The following is a 17,768-nucleotide window of genomic DNA, read 5'->3' on the forward strand; positions in this document are numbered from 1 at the left end:
TGAGCTACTTCACCGTAAGAGCTTCAACAACATCAGAACAATAATCCCAAAAATGGCACCCGGTGAGTTTTCGGGGGACTTCGACCTCAAATCTCGCTCCAACAATATTGACCAACTACTAATACTTCAGCAGCATCCCAATTCGAGCTGGCGCAACCGCCTAGCGACGCCATCTCCTCGCTTTCATATGCGCCCGAGTCGCCTACCAGACTTCTGGTGTCCTGCTGGGACAAGAAGATCTACCTCTACGACACACATAGCGGAGGCGAAGATGCGCCAGGCATTCTCATCAAAGCCATTGAGTTCCGGGCGCCTGTCCTGGACGTAACCTTTGGCGCGATAGATAACGAGGCCTACGCGGCGTGTTTAGACCACTGCGTCTACAAGTATGGCGAACCATGAAGCTCCCACTGGCCATTGGACGAAGCTGACGCTTTCTATTCAGGATCGACCTTGAGACAGAAGAGAAGCAAGTCATTGCGCAACACGGTGCGCCTGCACGATGTGTAGTTTACAGCCCAGAGCACTGTGAGTGATGTCACAGCTATGCCGACCTTTCGCCGCGCCGTTCTGACCAACCTCACAGCTCTCCTCATCTCCGCCTCTTGGGACCTCACCCTCCAGATTCACAACGCAAAGTCGCCCTCTGATACGAACATCACCGTCCAGCTGCCCGGAAAGCCCCATGCCTTGGCAGCTAGCCCCTCAAAGGTCGTCGTTGCCATGACCGCACGCCTCGTCAACATCTACGACCTGACCAACATCCCCGCCCTCTTCGCCGAGCCCGGCCCTCACGATATCAAGCCCTGGCAGCAGCGCGAGTCGTCGCTCAAGTTCCTCACCCGCGCCATCTCCTGCATGCCCAACGATGCCGGCTACGCCACCAGCAGTATCGAGGGTCGCGTCGCCGTCGAATGGTTCGAGGACTCGGCCGAGTCCCAGGCTCGCAAGTACGCCTTCAAGTGCCATCGCGCGGCTGCGCCTGATGGCGAGGGCGATATCGTGTACCCGGTCAATGCTATGACGTTCCACCCTGTTTACGGCACCTTTGCCTCGGGTGGTGGTGATGGGACGGTCGCCTTGTGGGACGCCGAGGCCAAGCGCAGGATGAAGCAGTACCAAAAGTTCCCCGATAGCGTCGCGGCTCTAGCTTTCTCCAAGGATGGCAAGTACCTTGCCGTTGGTGTCTGCCCAGGTTTCGAAACAGGCATGGAGGACTATAGCGCTGAAGGCAAGGCAAGCGTGTTCATCCGTGAGCTTGGCGAAACGGAAGCCAAGGGCAAGGGTGCGAAGTGATCGACTACGGCCTTTAGAAACCTGTGATGGAATCTTACAAGACTTGTGGGCGCACGGCGTTTGAGGTGGTTTACATATGCAAGCATTTCTTTTTAAAGGACTGGGAGGTTAACGGAAAAGCCTGGTATCTATTATATCAGATGATACCCATGGTATTGGGTGAGAAGCGTGGCTGTTGATAAATCTTGATAGTCTCCATCAAGCTAATTCTCCCAAGAGTCTCCCAGCGAGGAAGCTTTGTACACAGTTACGATGATCACGCATGCCTCCATATTCTCCGCATTCCTGAAATTCGCGCGCATACCCACATCTCCATTGTGTTGCTATTTAGCAACTAGGTGCGCCTTGTTCTTATTTTCGATAACTCTGCCTTTCGCTGGAAAAGGTTCCATTGGGACGTGGTCTAAGGTCTGTGAATGCGCCACTCCAAACCGATTCTCCCTGTAACCCAGCCGGCCAAGCCTTTGGGGTTTCTCCATCTACATATGTTTCCCCGGTGCTCATGAGACCAAGGGAGGTCTTATGTTCGGCATCTGGCTTCATCTTAGTCATGGTGTTGGCCGGTGTTGTACTGTCTGTTGTTGCCAGCTGATTCGTACGCAGCTCGTCGTCAAAAACGTCGCCAACCAGCGCTGTGGCTGAAGCCTCCCGCGAGAGGCTTGATGCGCCTACGTGAGAATCACCACGGGAGACTGCGCACGCTCGGTCCGACTGTAAGGCGTCGTGTCTTGCGGGCTCGATCTCTTCAACATCATCAGATATGATGAATAGTTTACCGGAACGGTGTCTCGATCTTCTATGCCGTGGCAATACTTCGATGGTGCGGAGGGATGGTAAGACTCTGGGGCTTCCGGAATCCTCGTTGATATTGTTCCTCTTGGTATGGTGGAAGTAATTCAAAGTTGCCTCTCCTGGGGACTCTGTCATCGCCAGTAGATCGACTGCTTTAGATGAAGCCCTGACTCTGGTAATTTCTTGTAGATCAGAGTCGATGACAAATCTTTCGCGCATCCTCGTACTCTTTGTATTGCTTCGAAATGATGCAGATTTGATGCCGCAAGATACAGGAAGAGAGCCTATTCCAGGCGGGGCTGGTGATCTCTTTCGCCGCCTCGTGCTCTGTAGCTTGGTGAAGCCGTTGATCTCTCTTGTATCAAAGCCGTCCCTGATACTCTGATACATCGGCACCTGGGATCTCTCCGGTGCTGTTAACATCTTGTACTTATCAATTGTCATCTTTGTATGGCATCTCAAGGACGGCCTTCCGCGCTGTCTCTTGAGGGGGCTTGATATCTTTGGCGCAGATAACTGATATTGTTTTGGAACCGGCACATCTCCTGCGGGATCCCATGCTAGTCAAGCTGTCAGAAGAAATCGCCTTTCATCGCATGAGACTTACCTTCGTTTCGATCGAATTGACTACTCGATCTTGGGAAAGGCGAAAAACTATAATCAACGTCGAGGGGCGTGGCGGGCATGGTGCTCCCCATACTCTGAGGCGGTGGCTCGCCAATTGACAAGCTTTCCTCGATGCTTGGGAGCGGAGAGCTTTGGTCGTGAGTGACCAACTGCCACGTGCCGAAGTTCTGGTCTGACTCTTCGACCTTCACGGTTACCCCAGCAAGGATGTCTGGATTGATGTCTTGTGGAAAGCCCGGCAGGCTTCGTCTGGCGTCGTTGACTGCATGTAATGTTCTAGGGGGCTCCGATTCGAATGTTTGCCTTCTGACGAATGTGAAAATATCCTTAGAAGCCGACATAATCCCCTGAAGCCTGTCACCTTAATTAGCTAGCTCTGAGAGGCAGACTTCTAGACTCACGGCGACATAATTGAATCAGAATCAAACAACGTACGGCTTGGGAATCAAGACAAGTGGAAGGAAATCTGTTAAAAATTGAAGAACAGGGGTCAAATCATGGCAGGAAATGCCCAAGAGTGCTTCACAAGTAGTTGCCAGCTGATGAGTTGTTCGTCTTAGGAAAGAGCGAGTGATGGAGCTACTGCTCCTGCTTTGTAAGTAAAGTGAGGAAGGTACCTCCTGCGATACTCCCCGTTACCTTATGCCTCCCTTGCCCGTGCTACGACAACAGGCACTAGAGTAATTGCTTTCTCGCGTGGCAAAGTCCTCACGGTGGGTGCTGACTCGAACCCATCTAGGGATTGTTTGGAAAGCAAGTCCATAAAAAGCCATGTAGTGCTCGTCTGATTGTACTAGCTGGATGATCACGCACCTTGTACTTTCTTCACACATTCTCGATGTACTATTGTATACTTGATTTCGGCGAATTTCCCTCGTGTAGTTGGGGGTCTATTGTCATGCGCTCGCTGCCTCTGGCGGATTGGAGGGAATGTTGCAAAACACGCAGACATCACAAGAATGGGTACAACATTTCGAGTTTCCAGGCGCCAGCCTTGATCACATCTCTTTCAAATAAGTCACCGAAAGCCAGTAATTCCATTCAAGGATTTTCATCCTGCCTGCATAAGCGATGCGGAAAGAATGCATGGTGATTGGCGTCTAGGCAAAGTAAGCTGCATGATATACTGCAGAGCCTCAAACAGACTGATGACAGTTCCAGGAGCAATGAGTCTGCAGATTTTGACCAGGTTCAGCATCGCAAACTGGATCAGAATCTGGCCAGAAACGTGTATGAAATTGTACTTGAACGGCAGCCAAGCAGCGGTTGTGAACCATGTCGCTTTTCAACAGCCTCTCAGTAATCCATCGGCCGCCACCTTTTGTACTGATTCCGCACTCGATAGTACTACTTTCCGCCTTCTTTGGGTGCGATAGCCTTGGGCTCTGGTACATAGTCGAAAGTTCCTCCCATGTTCAACAACCAGACTTCGCCAGGGTTCGACGGGACCTTCTCTCCCCATAAGAAGTTGTGGGGGAAGCCCATATCGAACGGCACAGCTCCTTCGATCTCCTGAATTTCTTCATCGGAGAGATCCAGGGCTAATGCTTCGATGTTTTGCTTCAGATGATCGACAGTGCGACCGCCGACGATGGGGAAGACGTAAGGCGTCTTTTGCATGACATAAGCCAAAGCAACACTCGTGATGATTGTCCCTTTGCTGTTGGCGATCTTTTCCAGCACCTGACTGATCTTGATTTGCGCTTCGCTAGCCTGAACTTTGCGGCCCTCCTGGGACTTGCGTTGCTCTTCCGTCTTGAAAGCCTGTTTCCAAGTTAGTCGTTGTCTTCTCTGATCAGTTAACATTGAGTTAGGAGCACTCACGCCACCGCCGAGCGCGCCCCAGGGTGCCAAGCTCATTCCTAATATGGTGTCAGAAGTTATTTTCCAATCTCGCTATAAAGACGCTGCAAACCTTCAGCCTTGGTCATGGGAATGATCTCTCGCTCGAAGTCTCGTGAGGCAGCAGACCATCGACCTTGATATACGGAGAATTGGCGTAGTCCATGATTTCTGGCGTATTCATTGGCCTTGCTAATGAGGAAGTTAGACCAGCTCCTTTGATGGGGATGATTCCTGATAGAATTTACCTGACGATCCAAGCCGGGGTATCACTGATGCCGAGAAAGAGGACCTTTCCGGTGATGACGAGGTTGTTGAGAGACTGCATCAGCTCCGGAATAGAAGTAGAATAGTCCCACCAGTGGACGTAGAGCTGCTCTGTGTAAGTGACATCGCTTGAAATATAAGAGACAAAGCTGCTCACGAGGTCAATGTAGTCGGTCTTCAGCTTGCGTAAGCTTGCCTCTACAGAGGTATGCAAGCTCTTGGATCCGTTGCCGGTGAAGTTGGCCATGATGCCCGGCGCGTTGGGGCCCGCTTGGAAGTTTGTGGTATACTTGGTTGCAATGACTGTCTCCATTTCAGATACAGCGCCCACTGGGTTAGATGCTCAAACCTACCCATTTGGTCACGAACGCCTCTTTTCTTCATCCATTCGCCAATCCACTCTTCGGACTCTTCGAATTGGTAGTTGTTGGCGGTGTCGATGAAGTTGCCCCCCTGCTCGTGAAAGAAGTCGAGGATCTCTTCGACAGTCTTTTGATCGCAAGTACCCATGTATCCCTTCCTGTCAAACTTCTTAGAAAAGGATGTCTGAGACAGGTCTCTTCAAAGTAATCTTACCAGGCGTCGCCAAAGTTCATGGCGCCCAAACACAGAGGGCTCACGCGAACGGAAGCCGTCGGAGAGAGAATGCGGTAACGAGCCAAGGGGCTCTTGGGCGGAGCTGCCATAGGTAGGGCCGACATGATGATAGGTATTGTGAGATGTATGAGGAAGTAAGTCGAATGCAGCCCAGAATGAAGAGAATTTAGGATAAAGTCAGGTCGTCAGGTCGGTCAGAATACGAGTTTGCGAGCTGACTGAGGTGGAATTTATATCTCTCCAAGAGTGAGACTCAGAGGAGGAAGGCGGGGGATCAACTAATACCGACCGCTCTTTCCCCTCCGGACGAAACGGGACGTACGACAGGCAACATGACAGGACGGCAGGCAGGCCCCCCTCAGTTGGCAGGGCAGACTGTAAGGTAGGTAGATCAAGGCACAGATGATCTCATTGTAAGGTAGCTCTTCCAGTCTCTTCAGACGCCGTCAGTCCAATTGGATATGTGGATGTTTAGAGTTAGCTCCTGCGCCAGTCTCCAAGTCCGTGATGCTCCAGCCGAAGTGCCATGCATTAGGACCCTGCGCGAGTCCCGCATCCCACCTTAGCTCACACTAGAGATGCTTTGTGCCTAATCACCGGTCTTAAACCCGACGATTCGCACTACCGGTTGCGAGCTGCAGGTGCCGGGCGTTCTGATGTCAAACAATCGGACCAAATGAAGTCTCTAGTGACTTGCAGGTCTGCTCTGTGGACTTACAAGATGACTGAGAGCTGACGATACATTTTCTTCCCCGACGGCAGATGATGATTGGAAATCGAAACCTTCCTTTCTGTCTTCACTCTACCTGACCTCAAGACTGCCTACGAGTTTAAAGCATCGCACAAAGCAGCGTGTCTAGTGAGCCTGGTTTTTATTCGTTGGGTCATGATTTGCGCTAGGCTTGCTGCATGAAGTAGAACAAATGATCAGCGGCGGACAAGATGACAATACAGCTTCTGAGATCATTCGAATTCGAGAGCTTCTAGAAACAGGAGTGGGTGGATTTCACGATATGGGCGATTAGAGCTGCTTTCTGTCGAGCGGAAGCTGGCGTTCGGGTTCGGGTTCGGTTCTCCTGCATGTCTGCTCAGATGATGACTAAGACGCTAAGCTCGAGGGCGGAACGGATCAACTCCTTTTCCTCTTCATCCCAATCCAGCCCGCCGGGACAGCAGTCAGCGGGCAAAAAGCGTCTGCATAAGGTAAGATACCTTAGCAAAGGCCGAGGGTGGTACGACAGTGGGCGTAAATGTGACAAGGGTCCTTCAACTTTTGACTGACAGTCTCAACGACCCATTGGCAATCACGTCCGACATTGCGACAGCCCCCCTTCGAGCGATTGACCTCTTACGACTACGAAATGATCCGATAGTCAAGTCGCGAACGATCATGGCAATTGTCGAGCTTGCACGATGTCTGCCCCCGCCCCCGTTCCCTCGAAAGCCGCGATTCATGCACTTCGAGGTCTTCTCTTTGGGACTTCTTGCTCTCTCGTCCTCTTAGCGGAAGAGCGTCGCCAGCGAATCAAGATAGCACGATCAGCAGTCGAGAATGGCAGAAGACTGAAGTCTTTGAAACGATACAGCACCAGTGGCGTCGCTGCTCTCGAGGCTCTCCAGGAAGAGGTCGCCACTGACCCAAATTTCGTTAGCTGGCCAACACGGTCTCGTAGTCGCGACTCCTCACACGAACACGGCAGATTGGTGTTCGATAGCTCATATCTGGATCAACACGTCAACGAAACCAGCCCAGACGCACGACGCCCAACAAGGGCAGCAAGCGAACGAGATCTTCCACAAAAGACGATAGACAAGCGAGAGACAACGCAAAAGAGTGGCCGGCCGACCTTGAACGCTACGCAGAGACAGAGGCATGATCCCTTTGTGTCCCATTTCTCGTCCGCAACCCCTGCGATACAGGACTTGTCTGCTCGAGACTGCGTTTTAAGGTCGTGTGGAAACCAACCAAATGGGCGGCCAGCACAAAAGAACGCCATTGATCTGGCGGTAGAACGTGTATTAAGCAACCACCATGGTGTTATTTCTCAGACTGCTGGGTTAGAGGAACTGCTTCGCAATTCGACGTCTATACGGCGCGAAAATGACATACCACCCGCAGCCCTTAATCTTGTTGCTCGAGCCTATCGGTTTGTGGACCAGTCAAAAATGCTGCCTGAATGGTTTTCGGAATTGTCTTCGCTGCTATCAAAAGCTTGCTCCCGGTGGAGCGATTTTGGAAGTGCCGGAAAGATACTGGAATTTGCGGTCCATCACAAAGTGGCCACTGAGAACGACGCGCTGGCGGAGTGTGTTCTTGAGTTTGCCACATCCCTCGTCTCGCCAACGACGCACCAACCTCAAAATGACGAATCTGCCCCCGAACGATTACAAGCAGCGGCAAGGCTGTATGTTAGCAACTTGCTGTTGCCGCCGCTGGAGAAATCGAAAATACGGTCTGGCTACGTGAAAGTGGGCAAGGACTTGATCAGTCAAGCCTTGGCAGAGGAGGATGCGCGCCCTATTGACGTTGTCCAAATCTTTCAACAAGTTTCTACTTGGAGTTTCGACAAGCTTGGAACCATGGTCTGGTTCATGAGGCAACTCTTCGAGCATCAGCAGCATGCACTGGCCATCGACACATTTATCGGAATCTTCGCCAAGTTGAAAAAGACCTCTACATACTCTAAGCGTCTCTGCATGGACGTTGTCAACTCAGTCGTTGCAACTGGAGGCTACCAGTGTCGCGAAGTTCTCCAGACATTCAACCTGCTGAGGGAGCGCGATGGATGGGACGTGCCATGGAAATGGTTGGAAGACTTCATCTGGGTGCGTTGGAGGTCGACACGCAATTTCACGGAGACGCTTCAGCTTTTTGAAGACGCAAGGGATCACGATTTTTACGGTATCCAAGACACTCTCGAAATTCGATCGAGGATGGTGCGAGTCTGCATCGAGGCTAAACAAGCCGAGAGAGCAGATTTGCTCATGGAGGAACTTATATCTATATACCCAAAAGCTCAAACTGATATCAAGATACTCGGCCAATTCACCCTTCAAAACGCCAAGCAGGGGAATTGGGTCGGAGTCTTCAGCGAATTTGAGGCGATGAAGACAGTGCAAACGGCCAACCCTAACAACGAACGGCACTTTCGTCGCGTATTTGCGGCCGTACTAGAAACGTATGCGAAGACTCACACTTGGGGCGAGGTTGAGACTTTCATGGAAACGTACATCTCGGAATTCGGATTAGGCCTTGACCGCCACCTGGTCACATTCATTGCCGACAGACATGCAAAATGTCGCGACACGCAGGCGCTGAAGCGATGGCTGGTATTCTGTATGGATTCCGGCTACACCGCCGACGGCAAATTCTGGACCGCAATGTTGGCCAGTTGCCGCAGAAACTGGAAGTATAACGATAAACAGCTGTCCGACCTGTACCATGCCATGAAAGGTGCTGGCATTAGCACCGCCTTCCCTGGCCTCGATCAATGTTACAAAAACCTGACGAATACCACAAGCCCCCGGGCCAAACAAGTCCGGTTGAGAGCTTACATGGCAAGCCCTGCCCACGAGGTGGGTGCCTTCGAATCCATGAGAGCGGATGCACAGATTGGGAGGTGGAATAGTGTGCTGGCTCTTTATAAGCGTGCGCTGCACAACGGCATGGGTCACACGAGTCGTTGTCTTAAGTTGGCAGTCAGAGCTGTCGTTGAAACCGAAGGCCCTCGAAGTAGACAGGCCATGGCACTCCTGAGTAGTGCGCAGTCTGAAGGTTGCGACACCAACGAGGCCATGTATCCCATCGTCCACGGCCAACTCGCCGAAATCGAAGAGCGCCGCGCCGGGATGGCGGGTGAAGACGGCCGAAGTATGGTCTACCCTGAGATCAAGGCCGTCTTCGACGACCTCCGCCTCAAAGATATCCACATCGACGACGGCTTGTTCAACCGCGCCGCTCGCATCTGCGAGAAACTGCGCAACTACCGGGAGATGGTCCAATTCTGCATCATCGCGGCCGAAGTCAACGGTCGCGGTGACCTCTGCTACAGCGTCTACAACTTCAATAACCTCCTCGCCGCCTACGTGATCCGACACGAGTATGGCAAGGTGCGCTGGCTGCTCGCCGAGCTCATGAAACGCGAGTACCGCACCTCCAAGGAGGTCAGGTACCGCCTCTACTGGGCGGTGCAGTACCTCCGGAAGAGCGCCGAGGCCGACAAGGACGAGGCGCTCATCCAGTCCGATAATGAGATACTGGCCCTTGTCCACGAGGTCCGCACGGCCTTGAGAAAGGAGAACCTCGACCAGAAGGCAGAGGTTAAGAAGGTCCTCGTCGACGCCATGTCCCATGCTGCTTCTAAACCCAAGACCACCAGCAAGGCTGATAGTCTCGCACCGGCGGCCTTTGGACAAGAGCAAGAGCTGTCCACGATGAGCGAGGACGAAGACAATGGTACCGGTGCGTCTGCGCCTGCACTTGCTTCCGCACAGCCGACCCTGGTTAGGAGGGTTCAAAGCAAGCGCGAGGTGCCTGTGGACTCTACGGCAAGGCCCAGGGGTTTGAACGGGACCGAGTCGCAGCCAGGCAAGAAATCTTACTCGTGGAGATCGACTACACTTAGATAGAGATGACAGATTTGGGCGGGGGATGATTTGGGGGGGGGGGGGGTCCGCGTTCCGAATGATGGGAACCCCCTGTGTAAGACGCCACGCAACGTTGGATTTTATCAGCACCAAGTGGCGTATAAACTATGTATTCACATAAATGTAAGCTTCACGGCGTCGATAGATATATACATGTAAACAATAGCCAACATAGAATGCATATTATCCATAAACCAAGGAGGCCAGTGACTACTTCAGTGCCTCTTGCACAAAAAAGGTATCTCAAGAGGTGAACAGGTGATGCCGAACATTCACCCGGATCACCCAGAGGTTTTCCCCCTCTTCACTTCAGATCACAACGGCACACAGGAGTCCGAAAAGTTGGTTAAATCCAAATTGGTATTTGCTCAGAGATGGGTTGGAACGGTAACGCGCCCGAGTGCAAAATAAAGCCTTGTAGAAACAGGCTCACCGGCCCCGCAAGAGGACCCGGCGTCGAAGCAAGAAAACTTCAACAGGAATATGGTACACGATGCTACTTTGGCGATTCCAGCCCGCAGAGCCCAACATACCACAGTGGGACTTGTCCTCTTTTCTTCTTTCTCCCTCCCATACTCCCGTTCTCTCCTACCACCAAGGGTACCGCCACAAGAGGTGGAGAGGGGCCCTTTCTGCTGTCGGCGCACTCTGAGATGTCAACTTGCCGTCCTGCACGACAGATCCTCGCATCAACCTCTAGCCACTCTCACACCGGCGCACCTTCTGGCTCTCTAGCTAGTTCTGGTTACTCTTCTCGATTTCCCGTGTCGTGAACTGTGATAATAACGCCTCACCGCCCCCAAACTCGCCGGTCCCTAGTTAAAGCATGATGGAAATAGTCATCGCCAATCGTACCTGCAATCTGCCATGCAGTGAATGCCAGGGTAAACGCTCAGGATTCATCATCCGACCTCGCCGCCCCGCCAGTCTTCACTGAGGGTGATATACTGATAGCAATTTTTTTCGGCGCTGCTGTGTTTGGCCGATCTGCGAAGGTTTTCTTTCTCCTGACCATACTTGATGTCATTGATGCATTCGACCCCGCAGAACTACTGTTCCTGCGCTTGTTCTGCATCAGCTTCCCGAGCTCATCGTCATCATCTTCTTCGCGCCGTCTCTTCTCAGAAAGGCGTTCTGGCGGTGCAACCGAGGATGATTCACTGCTCGTATCGGAAGCGCCATCCGTTCCGTCTTGCTTTTCGCCAGACGTTGGCAGCACCTCAGGATCAGCGTTCTCATCCACCTCTTCATCCGAAGGGTAGTCGACCAGCGGTTTTGAGGCTAATGTTGACGCTGCTGAGCCATTTGTGGGCTGCACCTTATCAAAAGCCCTGCTCTCAGGTCCATCTTCGTCATCCGAGGTGTTGAAGTAATCCTCCTCGGCTTGATCTACGGCGATGTGTTCCATCATCCTCTGATTGGTGTTGGCGGCCGTCCGTCTTGCCAGATCCTCTTCTGATTCCGTGTAGAACTCGGCGGTGTGGCCTTGAGTCTGGTCGTAGAGTACTAGGACGTTGCGGAAAGTTTCCATGTAACTCAAATCGACTAGTCGTTCCCGATAGTTTTGAACGAGGAACTTGTTCATGGCCTTTCTGTGCTCTTGTCCGGTAACGAATACGAAAAACTCGACACAAGCGGAGCTGAGGAGGTTGTCCCGATGCATAGATTGGGAGACCATGTCAAGCAAGGGCTCCAAGATGCCATGTTCCATGATGAGTCGATCGTAAAACTCATCTTGCATTCCTGCTAGGTTACGGAAGAAGCGAATGGCAACTGGCATTTACGGTTAGCAAAGCACGAGATCGTTTGAAAAGCGAATGACTAACCTAGTCGTAGATACTTCTCCGGGCAGGCAAACAGCTGGGCAATTCGCCGAAGTAGATCTTGTTGGTGAACGAAGGGTCTGCATTTCCCTTGGTGTTGTCTGATGAAGAAGCAAAGTATTTCGATGAGATATGTGAACATTGAGGCTTGTTGCAATGGGAATGCCATGTTGGTGCGACCTCGAAGATCGGTGAGGGGCCTGAAGAGCCTTATTGCTGATGAAGCATAGAAGTTGTCAAGGAGGTTGGCGTGCTGAGGATCTTGCATTGCCTGGGGCCGTCGGCCTGGGAACTCCCCATTGGCTTTCGCGAAAGCCTCCTGCGACTGGAGCGGAGGGCCCTGGTCAAGAAGGACCTTCAAGGCATCTGAAATCTGTGCCTTGACGCCAAGGTCGACTTCCACCAAAAGCAGATCAATGAGCGAATCTGTCAAGGGCGGTTGCCTTTCATGAAGTTGGCGATAAATGGTGCCTCTAATCATGTGCGGGTCGTGGTCTATCAGGGATACCAGAACGTCGGTAGCGCCCACCCGAACGCTCACATCAGGGTGACGCAGGCCAAAGTTGATGACCTGAAGCAGGCCGTGACCGATGAAGTTGTTGTAAAGAGTTTGGCGAGCCGGCGGCTGCAGATTCTTCGCAATGGCGCAACATTGCTGAATGAACAGAACAGCCTCCTTCTTCCGTCTCTGATCCGTTTGCGTTATCTTGAAGATGCCGAAAAGATCACCGAGAAATTCTCCATTCCCTTGCAGATGCTGGACAATATCCACCTGGTTGAAGAAAATGAGAGAGTTGAGAACGGAAAAAGTGGGATCATCCAGTATGCGTGCCAGTACAACGTCCTTCAAGTACTGAAGTCGGTAGGTCTGATGGATTTTCCTCCTGATCTGGTCGTCCTGGATCGGTACGACCTCCTTGTACCGTCCTTGGTTATCTAGCCAGTGGCGGTGGTTGGCTTTGTGGCTCGGGAAATCGGGGTCGTATTCGAGAGCGCCTACGACGCCTAGAACGCAGTCGTCGGACACGGCATGTTCTATTATGGCGGTGTCGTTGAGAAGAATGACGGTCTTCATGATGTTGCAAAGTCGGTGCAAATCTGATAGGCTCTCGAGATCTTCGGCCATTTCGACCAAAGGAATCAGTTTGCCAATATAGTCCTCGCCCATGATGCACTTAGCCAGTGCGTCTCGTCCATTGACTGTCTGACTCATTATGCGCATGCTAGTCTCAATTTCCTGGAGATTCCCGATTTCGGCTGGTGGAAGGCTGATGGTGCTGGGCATTTCCATGGCTAGATCGTCGGAAAGACTATCGTCTGAATGGAAAACGTTAGACTGGGGTCGTCCAAAACGGTCCCCGTTAGCACGCGACTTACCGGCAGCGACCATGCCATTCTGGAAAGTCTGTTGCACGCTGTTGACGAATTTCCTATTGGAAAGAAAAGTGATGAGCAATGAACATCAATGGCGGATGTACGAAGCCAGCGCTTACCATATCAGTGCACAGCCATCCGCCTCCTGAAATGAGAGGGCCATATCGATGCCATTGCTGGGTTCTGTCCAGACAATGAGAGTCTCTGTTTTCAGGAGTCAGTCTATCTGCGCCGCACACTGAGATGCCGTGGGACTTGCCTTGCTGCTTCTGGAAGCCATCCTCTTTGCAAATTTTGGTCTCCAATAGAAGCCTATCGGGGTGGTCTTCTGATTCAACTATGACTCTAGGGTCTCCGCGCTGATCATCCGCCGTCTGACGAGCACCATTATGTTAGCATCAAGACTTTTGATATGTTGATAGAGGAGGCATCGACGGCGGAGAAGGCGAGGCCGCGACAATGTATAGGCGCGTGACAAGACATACCTGCATGAAAGCAGCGGTACAGAAGCCGGTGCCGCGATCGAACCAGTCATTGTTGCGCAGCTCATAGACCTTGACGCGTTTCTTGTCCGTCGCATGATGAGGCACGGGTTGTGCCATCATCAATGGTTCGGTGCCCCCCTCGATAGTGAGACGGGGGTAGCTAAGGATATCGGGAGCGAGGTCGAGGTGTTGTTGAAGGGAAAGCTCGGCGTCGGTCTGGGTGAGGATGGTGAGCGCCACTTTCCCGTAGTTCGGTCGCGCCTGGAATGGGGCGCGGCTCTCTAGCGAGAGGTCGGTCGGTCGGGGACGAGAAGTCTTGAGCTCGCTCGTGCGAGAAGATGTTTATCGTCGTCGATGAATGCGTGGCCACGAGATGTGCCCGGGTGACGTAGGGTCGAGATGATCAGGGAGCCATCAAAATGGGAGGGGGCGGTCGGGTCGCGCGATTGGCGGGTGCCGGGGATTTGAGCAACGCAAGGCACGGTATATGCGTTGGGGAGAAAGAAGGATGCTGCGGCTGACGCGACAGCGATAGCGGAGTGCAGGCGACAATGATAAGCAACGCGCTTGCACGGATGGAAGGCGGCGAAACTGAAATTTGGATGTCGTCGACTGCGGCGTCGCGGCGCAAATTTTTTGGGTTGCGTGGGATGGCAGATGATGATGAGATGGAAGAACTTTGAGGCTGTATTCGGTCGGTCGGTCGGTCGGTTGGTCGGACAGAGGAGGCAAACTGGGGACTCTGGGACTGGGTGACTGGGTACGGGACTTGACTGGGCTGGCTGGTCTGGCACCTCTCACGCTGGGACGGAAACTGCGCGGACTGCTGTCGCTGGCACTGGGTGCAGGTGGGTGGCACCTCTGCGTACGGATACTGCGTGCTGCGTGGCCGTGTATGGTGGGACGGGACAGTCCAATGCGCGTGATTCCTTGAGCTGGCAGCTTTGCTGGTTGCTCGATCAGGCCCCACAAGTACCCACTCACCGCACTGTGACCCTACCGCTCATCGCTCCCACTCGCCGCTTTCTGGTTCGGTACCCGCATCGCACTAGCCGATTGTGGACTCGACGCACCTACCACCTCGCACCCGCGACAACCACTGGGGCAGCGTGGGCGGGCAAGGTGGGAGGCTTGCGTCAACGTGCGGCTACTCGTCTAATTATCTGCTTTTGGTAGGCGCTCGCCTGCTTTTTATCGATTGGCGGGGTCAGATGACTAAACATCCCATCGGGCATCAAGCGACAGTCCACCTCATGTTTTTCAAGGTTCCCATACAAGGAGCCGTCAATCGTGGATACTTTTGTCAAACTAGTATCCCTTGTTTCGCAGACATATCACCTTACCCAAGGTATCTAAAAGTATATATTCAAAGATACTGACCCGCCTAACTTTCCGAGGCAAATCAAGGTATGAAAGAAGTCAGAAGTCAAGGGTTGGCGGCACCGTGAGGTCCCTGCAGAAGCGCGGGAAAGCAAGCGCGCCCAAGGTACCTTAGTGTAGGGTTTTGTTAGGTATGCTCGCTCGGGGGACACACCTTCATTTAACCTTATCCTATTCACTGCTCATCCTCGTCATTCTACGTTTCTGCTTTTCGATATCAGCCGTTAGGCCGGGCTGTTCCGTGGAACCAGCGTTTGTTGGACCCAGGACAAAGATGCCCTTCCTCGAACCACTACGTCAGGTAGAGACTCCTTCCCCGCATCTCATCCGTTCGATGATCGAAGCCTAAGGTAGGGATCCCAATTGCCCGGAATGCCGGAATGGAGACGGGGACAACATTCCTCATCATCAGCTTACACGACCAGAGTACCCACCTACGTACTCAACTTCTGACTGGCCTTGCTGGGCTTCTCAGCTATCTTGCTGTCGCAAATCCGTCGAGTCCACGTGCCGCTCATACCAACAAGCGCTTCCATGAACTCATCTTCACCGGCCGGCAGCAGAGTACCAATTCCAAAACCCGACGTTTCGAAACATCGCCGTTCCAAGTCTTGATAGACAAGCATGCGTCGCATCTGATATAGTGCGTGCCCGCTTACAGCAATGGACCCAAAACCCCATTTCTTGCTTGGGTGCTCCCGTGCAGATCACACCAGAAGCTCGTGCCACATCACTGGGGCATTGGGGCATTGGGGCATCGCCGCATCGGAACAATGGCCCTTGGGTTTTCTGAGAATTAAGAATTAAATTTCATGCAGGGATTGAGGGCTCCATCTTCGTGATATCACATTTTCGACCCCCACTTCCGGCATCTTATATATTCGTTTTCTCTCCGGCTGACAATGCTGCTTGTTCAATCCTCAGGAAATGACGAAGTCTAATTGAGCCCTGTAGGGATGCGACTTACAGAGTGAAGGAGCTTTGATGTCATATCAAAAGCCCGCAAAGTGGACTTTTAATCATTGATCGATACGATACGTGCGAGCGATGCACAACGAGCTCTTGGGCAACAACAGCACAGCCGCGAGTCACCCAACAACCCAAGTGCGAAAGTCGCTCAGGCTATCACACATTGGAGATATTGCCTCTCAAATGCAAGTATCAGGCAAGCCACGACGTATGCCTGATCAGCGGCAATGCCCCAGCCTGGACGAAATGGTCTTCCGTCATCGTCACTGCGATGGAGGAAAATCCGAACTTCGGCCCTCGCTAGCTTGTTTCAATGTCGTCAGAAGAGTCGAAAGTGGTCCGAAATCGCGTAGCCGCAATTCCCTTGCACTGACGATCTTGACGATCCAGGGTTTACCGGTTTGGCGTACGAGTCTTGGACGGCCCAAATCGTTGCCTCCATTAATCAACCGGCGCATTGCAATGTACATGTTGACCATGGACATTGTCACTGAGCTCGGCCCAATGCTTTCGAAGGTTGTCGAAGCAGCCCTTCCATGAACTGTTCCCTTTCGGACCACTTCGAGCTTGTGATGCCACAGTCACGAGTACGTCAAGTCGATCAGCTCTGATGGAGATGGCGCAGTGGCGCAGAAGGGGACAAAGAAAAGACAAGCGACTCGGGTCTATTCCAACGGCAGCCTACAGTTTCACGATTTAGGCTCAGCCGGTACTCCCGGATCGGCGTACTTGATGGTACGCGAGCTACGGCCCTTACAAGCGAGAAACTCTTCCGAATCTGTCAGCTGTCAACCCCTCGAACTCTGATCCGCTGCATTCCAGGGGACCTCGAGCAAACTAAGCAAGTACCGCTTGACGCGTGCTCCTGATCGTCAGGGTTCGCATAGCGAAAGTTGTGGGAATTGAGACAACTATCGGCCTGCGCTAAGAATTTAGACAGCATCGAGAGGAAACGGGACAATCGCAGAGGCTGGTATTGTGTTGCAGCACTTCCACTTTGCATCTCTTTGCGGTTCTCACTCCTGCCACTGCATCAGTGCACGTAGGGTAATCTCGACAAGACCTCTCTTACAGCGAGATCCAGTACTTTGTGCATAGTCACAACTCGGAGGCTGGAGCAGGGTTCTCTGCAGCCTGAACCAACTCGGAAACCTGGAAATCATTATTTAACGACCGGCGTCGGAGCCTAGGAACAATCATTGAATGCCCTAGCAGGGGGGTGGGAACCGCAACCCGGGCGGGCCGGGAACTGTCTGCTGGCATCCATCTGACTGGCGAAAAGGCTCGCCGAACGGAAAAATTCCACCTTTCGGGGGTGCGCGCCAAAAACCAGGGTCCTTGTCAACTTACATGGGAACAGGTACCTAGCGCGGCGCCTTGTTTAGTCCCAACAATCTTGATGAAGCAGGACAAACAAGTTTTTTTCCTTCCTGGAGGAGGAGGACGAGGACGAGGAGGATGAAGAAGGCAAGAAAAGGGGATGAGATTCAAAGGCGCTTCGACTCAGCATCTTATCTATGTCGCTTTCCGGAGGTGCTTGTGCCGTACTGATAGGTGTAGGAGACGGCGGTCTGCTACCTATGCATGTCAGACTGGACGAAATTACCTCGTGTTTTTCACAACTCGATACGGCCGTTCAAATGTTGCGGAAGCACGTGTGACAAGAGCG

General features: G+C 52.6%; 5 protein-coding genes across 5 annotated transcripts; 2 read left to right on the forward strand and 3 right to left on the reverse strand.

Moving 5' to 3' along the window:
- Window positions 1-52: 52 nt before the first annotated feature.
- CCOS01_16074 (WD domain-containing protein) lies at window positions 53-1,296 on the forward strand (the record flags this gene model as incomplete). The annotated part of the gene is made up of 4 exons (XM_060464212.1): window positions 53-62; window positions 134-386; window positions 446-528; window positions 587-1,296. The coding sequence occupies 4 exons, from the start codon at window positions 53-55 to the stop codon at window positions 1,294-1,296; spliced, it is 1,056 nt and encodes a 351-aa protein (XP_060305267.1).
- A 351-nt stretch (window positions 1,297-1,647) lies between these two features.
- On the reverse strand, window positions 1,648-3,056 carry CCOS01_16075 (uncharacterized protein; the record flags this gene model as incomplete). Its single annotated transcript, XM_060464213.1, has 2 exons — window positions 1,648-2,648; window positions 2,696-3,056. 2 exons carry the CDS (start codon window positions 3,054-3,056, stop codon window positions 1,648-1,650), a joined length of 1,362 nt encoding a protein of 453 aa, XP_060305268.1.
- Window positions 3,057-4,062: 1,006 nt separating this feature from the next.
- On the reverse strand, window positions 4,063-5,525 carry CCOS01_16076 (aldo/keto reductase; the record flags this gene model as incomplete). Its single annotated transcript, XM_060464214.1, has 6 exons — window positions 4,063-4,479; window positions 4,540-4,577; window positions 4,631-4,749; window positions 4,806-5,127; window positions 5,178-5,344; window positions 5,401-5,525. The coding sequence occupies 6 exons, from the start codon at window positions 5,523-5,525 to the stop codon at window positions 4,063-4,065; spliced, it is 1,188 nt and encodes a 395-aa protein (XP_060305269.1).
- A 1,309-nt stretch (window positions 5,526-6,834) lies between these two features.
- Window positions 6,835-10,050, forward strand: CCOS01_16077 (uncharacterized protein; the record flags this gene model as incomplete). The annotated part of the gene is made up of 1 exon (XM_060464215.1): window positions 6,835-10,050. The coding sequence occupies one exon, from the start codon at window positions 6,835-6,837 to the stop codon at window positions 10,048-10,050; it is 3,216 nt and encodes a 1,071-aa protein (XP_060305270.1).
- A 910-nt stretch (window positions 10,051-10,960) lies between these two features.
- Window positions 10,961-14,757, reverse strand: CCOS01_16078 (uncharacterized protein; the record flags this gene model as incomplete). The annotated part of the gene is made up of 8 exons (XM_060464216.1): window positions 10,961-11,841; window positions 11,895-13,208; window positions 13,269-13,321; window positions 13,385-13,441; window positions 13,503-13,639; window positions 13,751-14,065; window positions 14,343-14,631; window positions 14,735-14,757. The coding sequence occupies 8 exons, from the start codon at window positions 14,755-14,757 to the stop codon at window positions 10,961-10,963; spliced, it is 3,069 nt and encodes a 1,022-aa protein (XP_060305271.1).
- Window positions 14,758-17,768: the final 3,011 nt, after the last annotated feature.

Source organism: Colletotrichum costaricense, assembly GCF_030867565.1.
Source record: "Colletotrichum costaricense strain IMI 309622 chromosome Unknown Scaffold_27.1, whole genome shotgun sequence".
Classification (NCBI taxonomy): domain Eukaryota; kingdom Fungi; phylum Ascomycota; class Sordariomycetes; order Glomerellales; family Glomerellaceae; genus Colletotrichum; species Colletotrichum costaricense.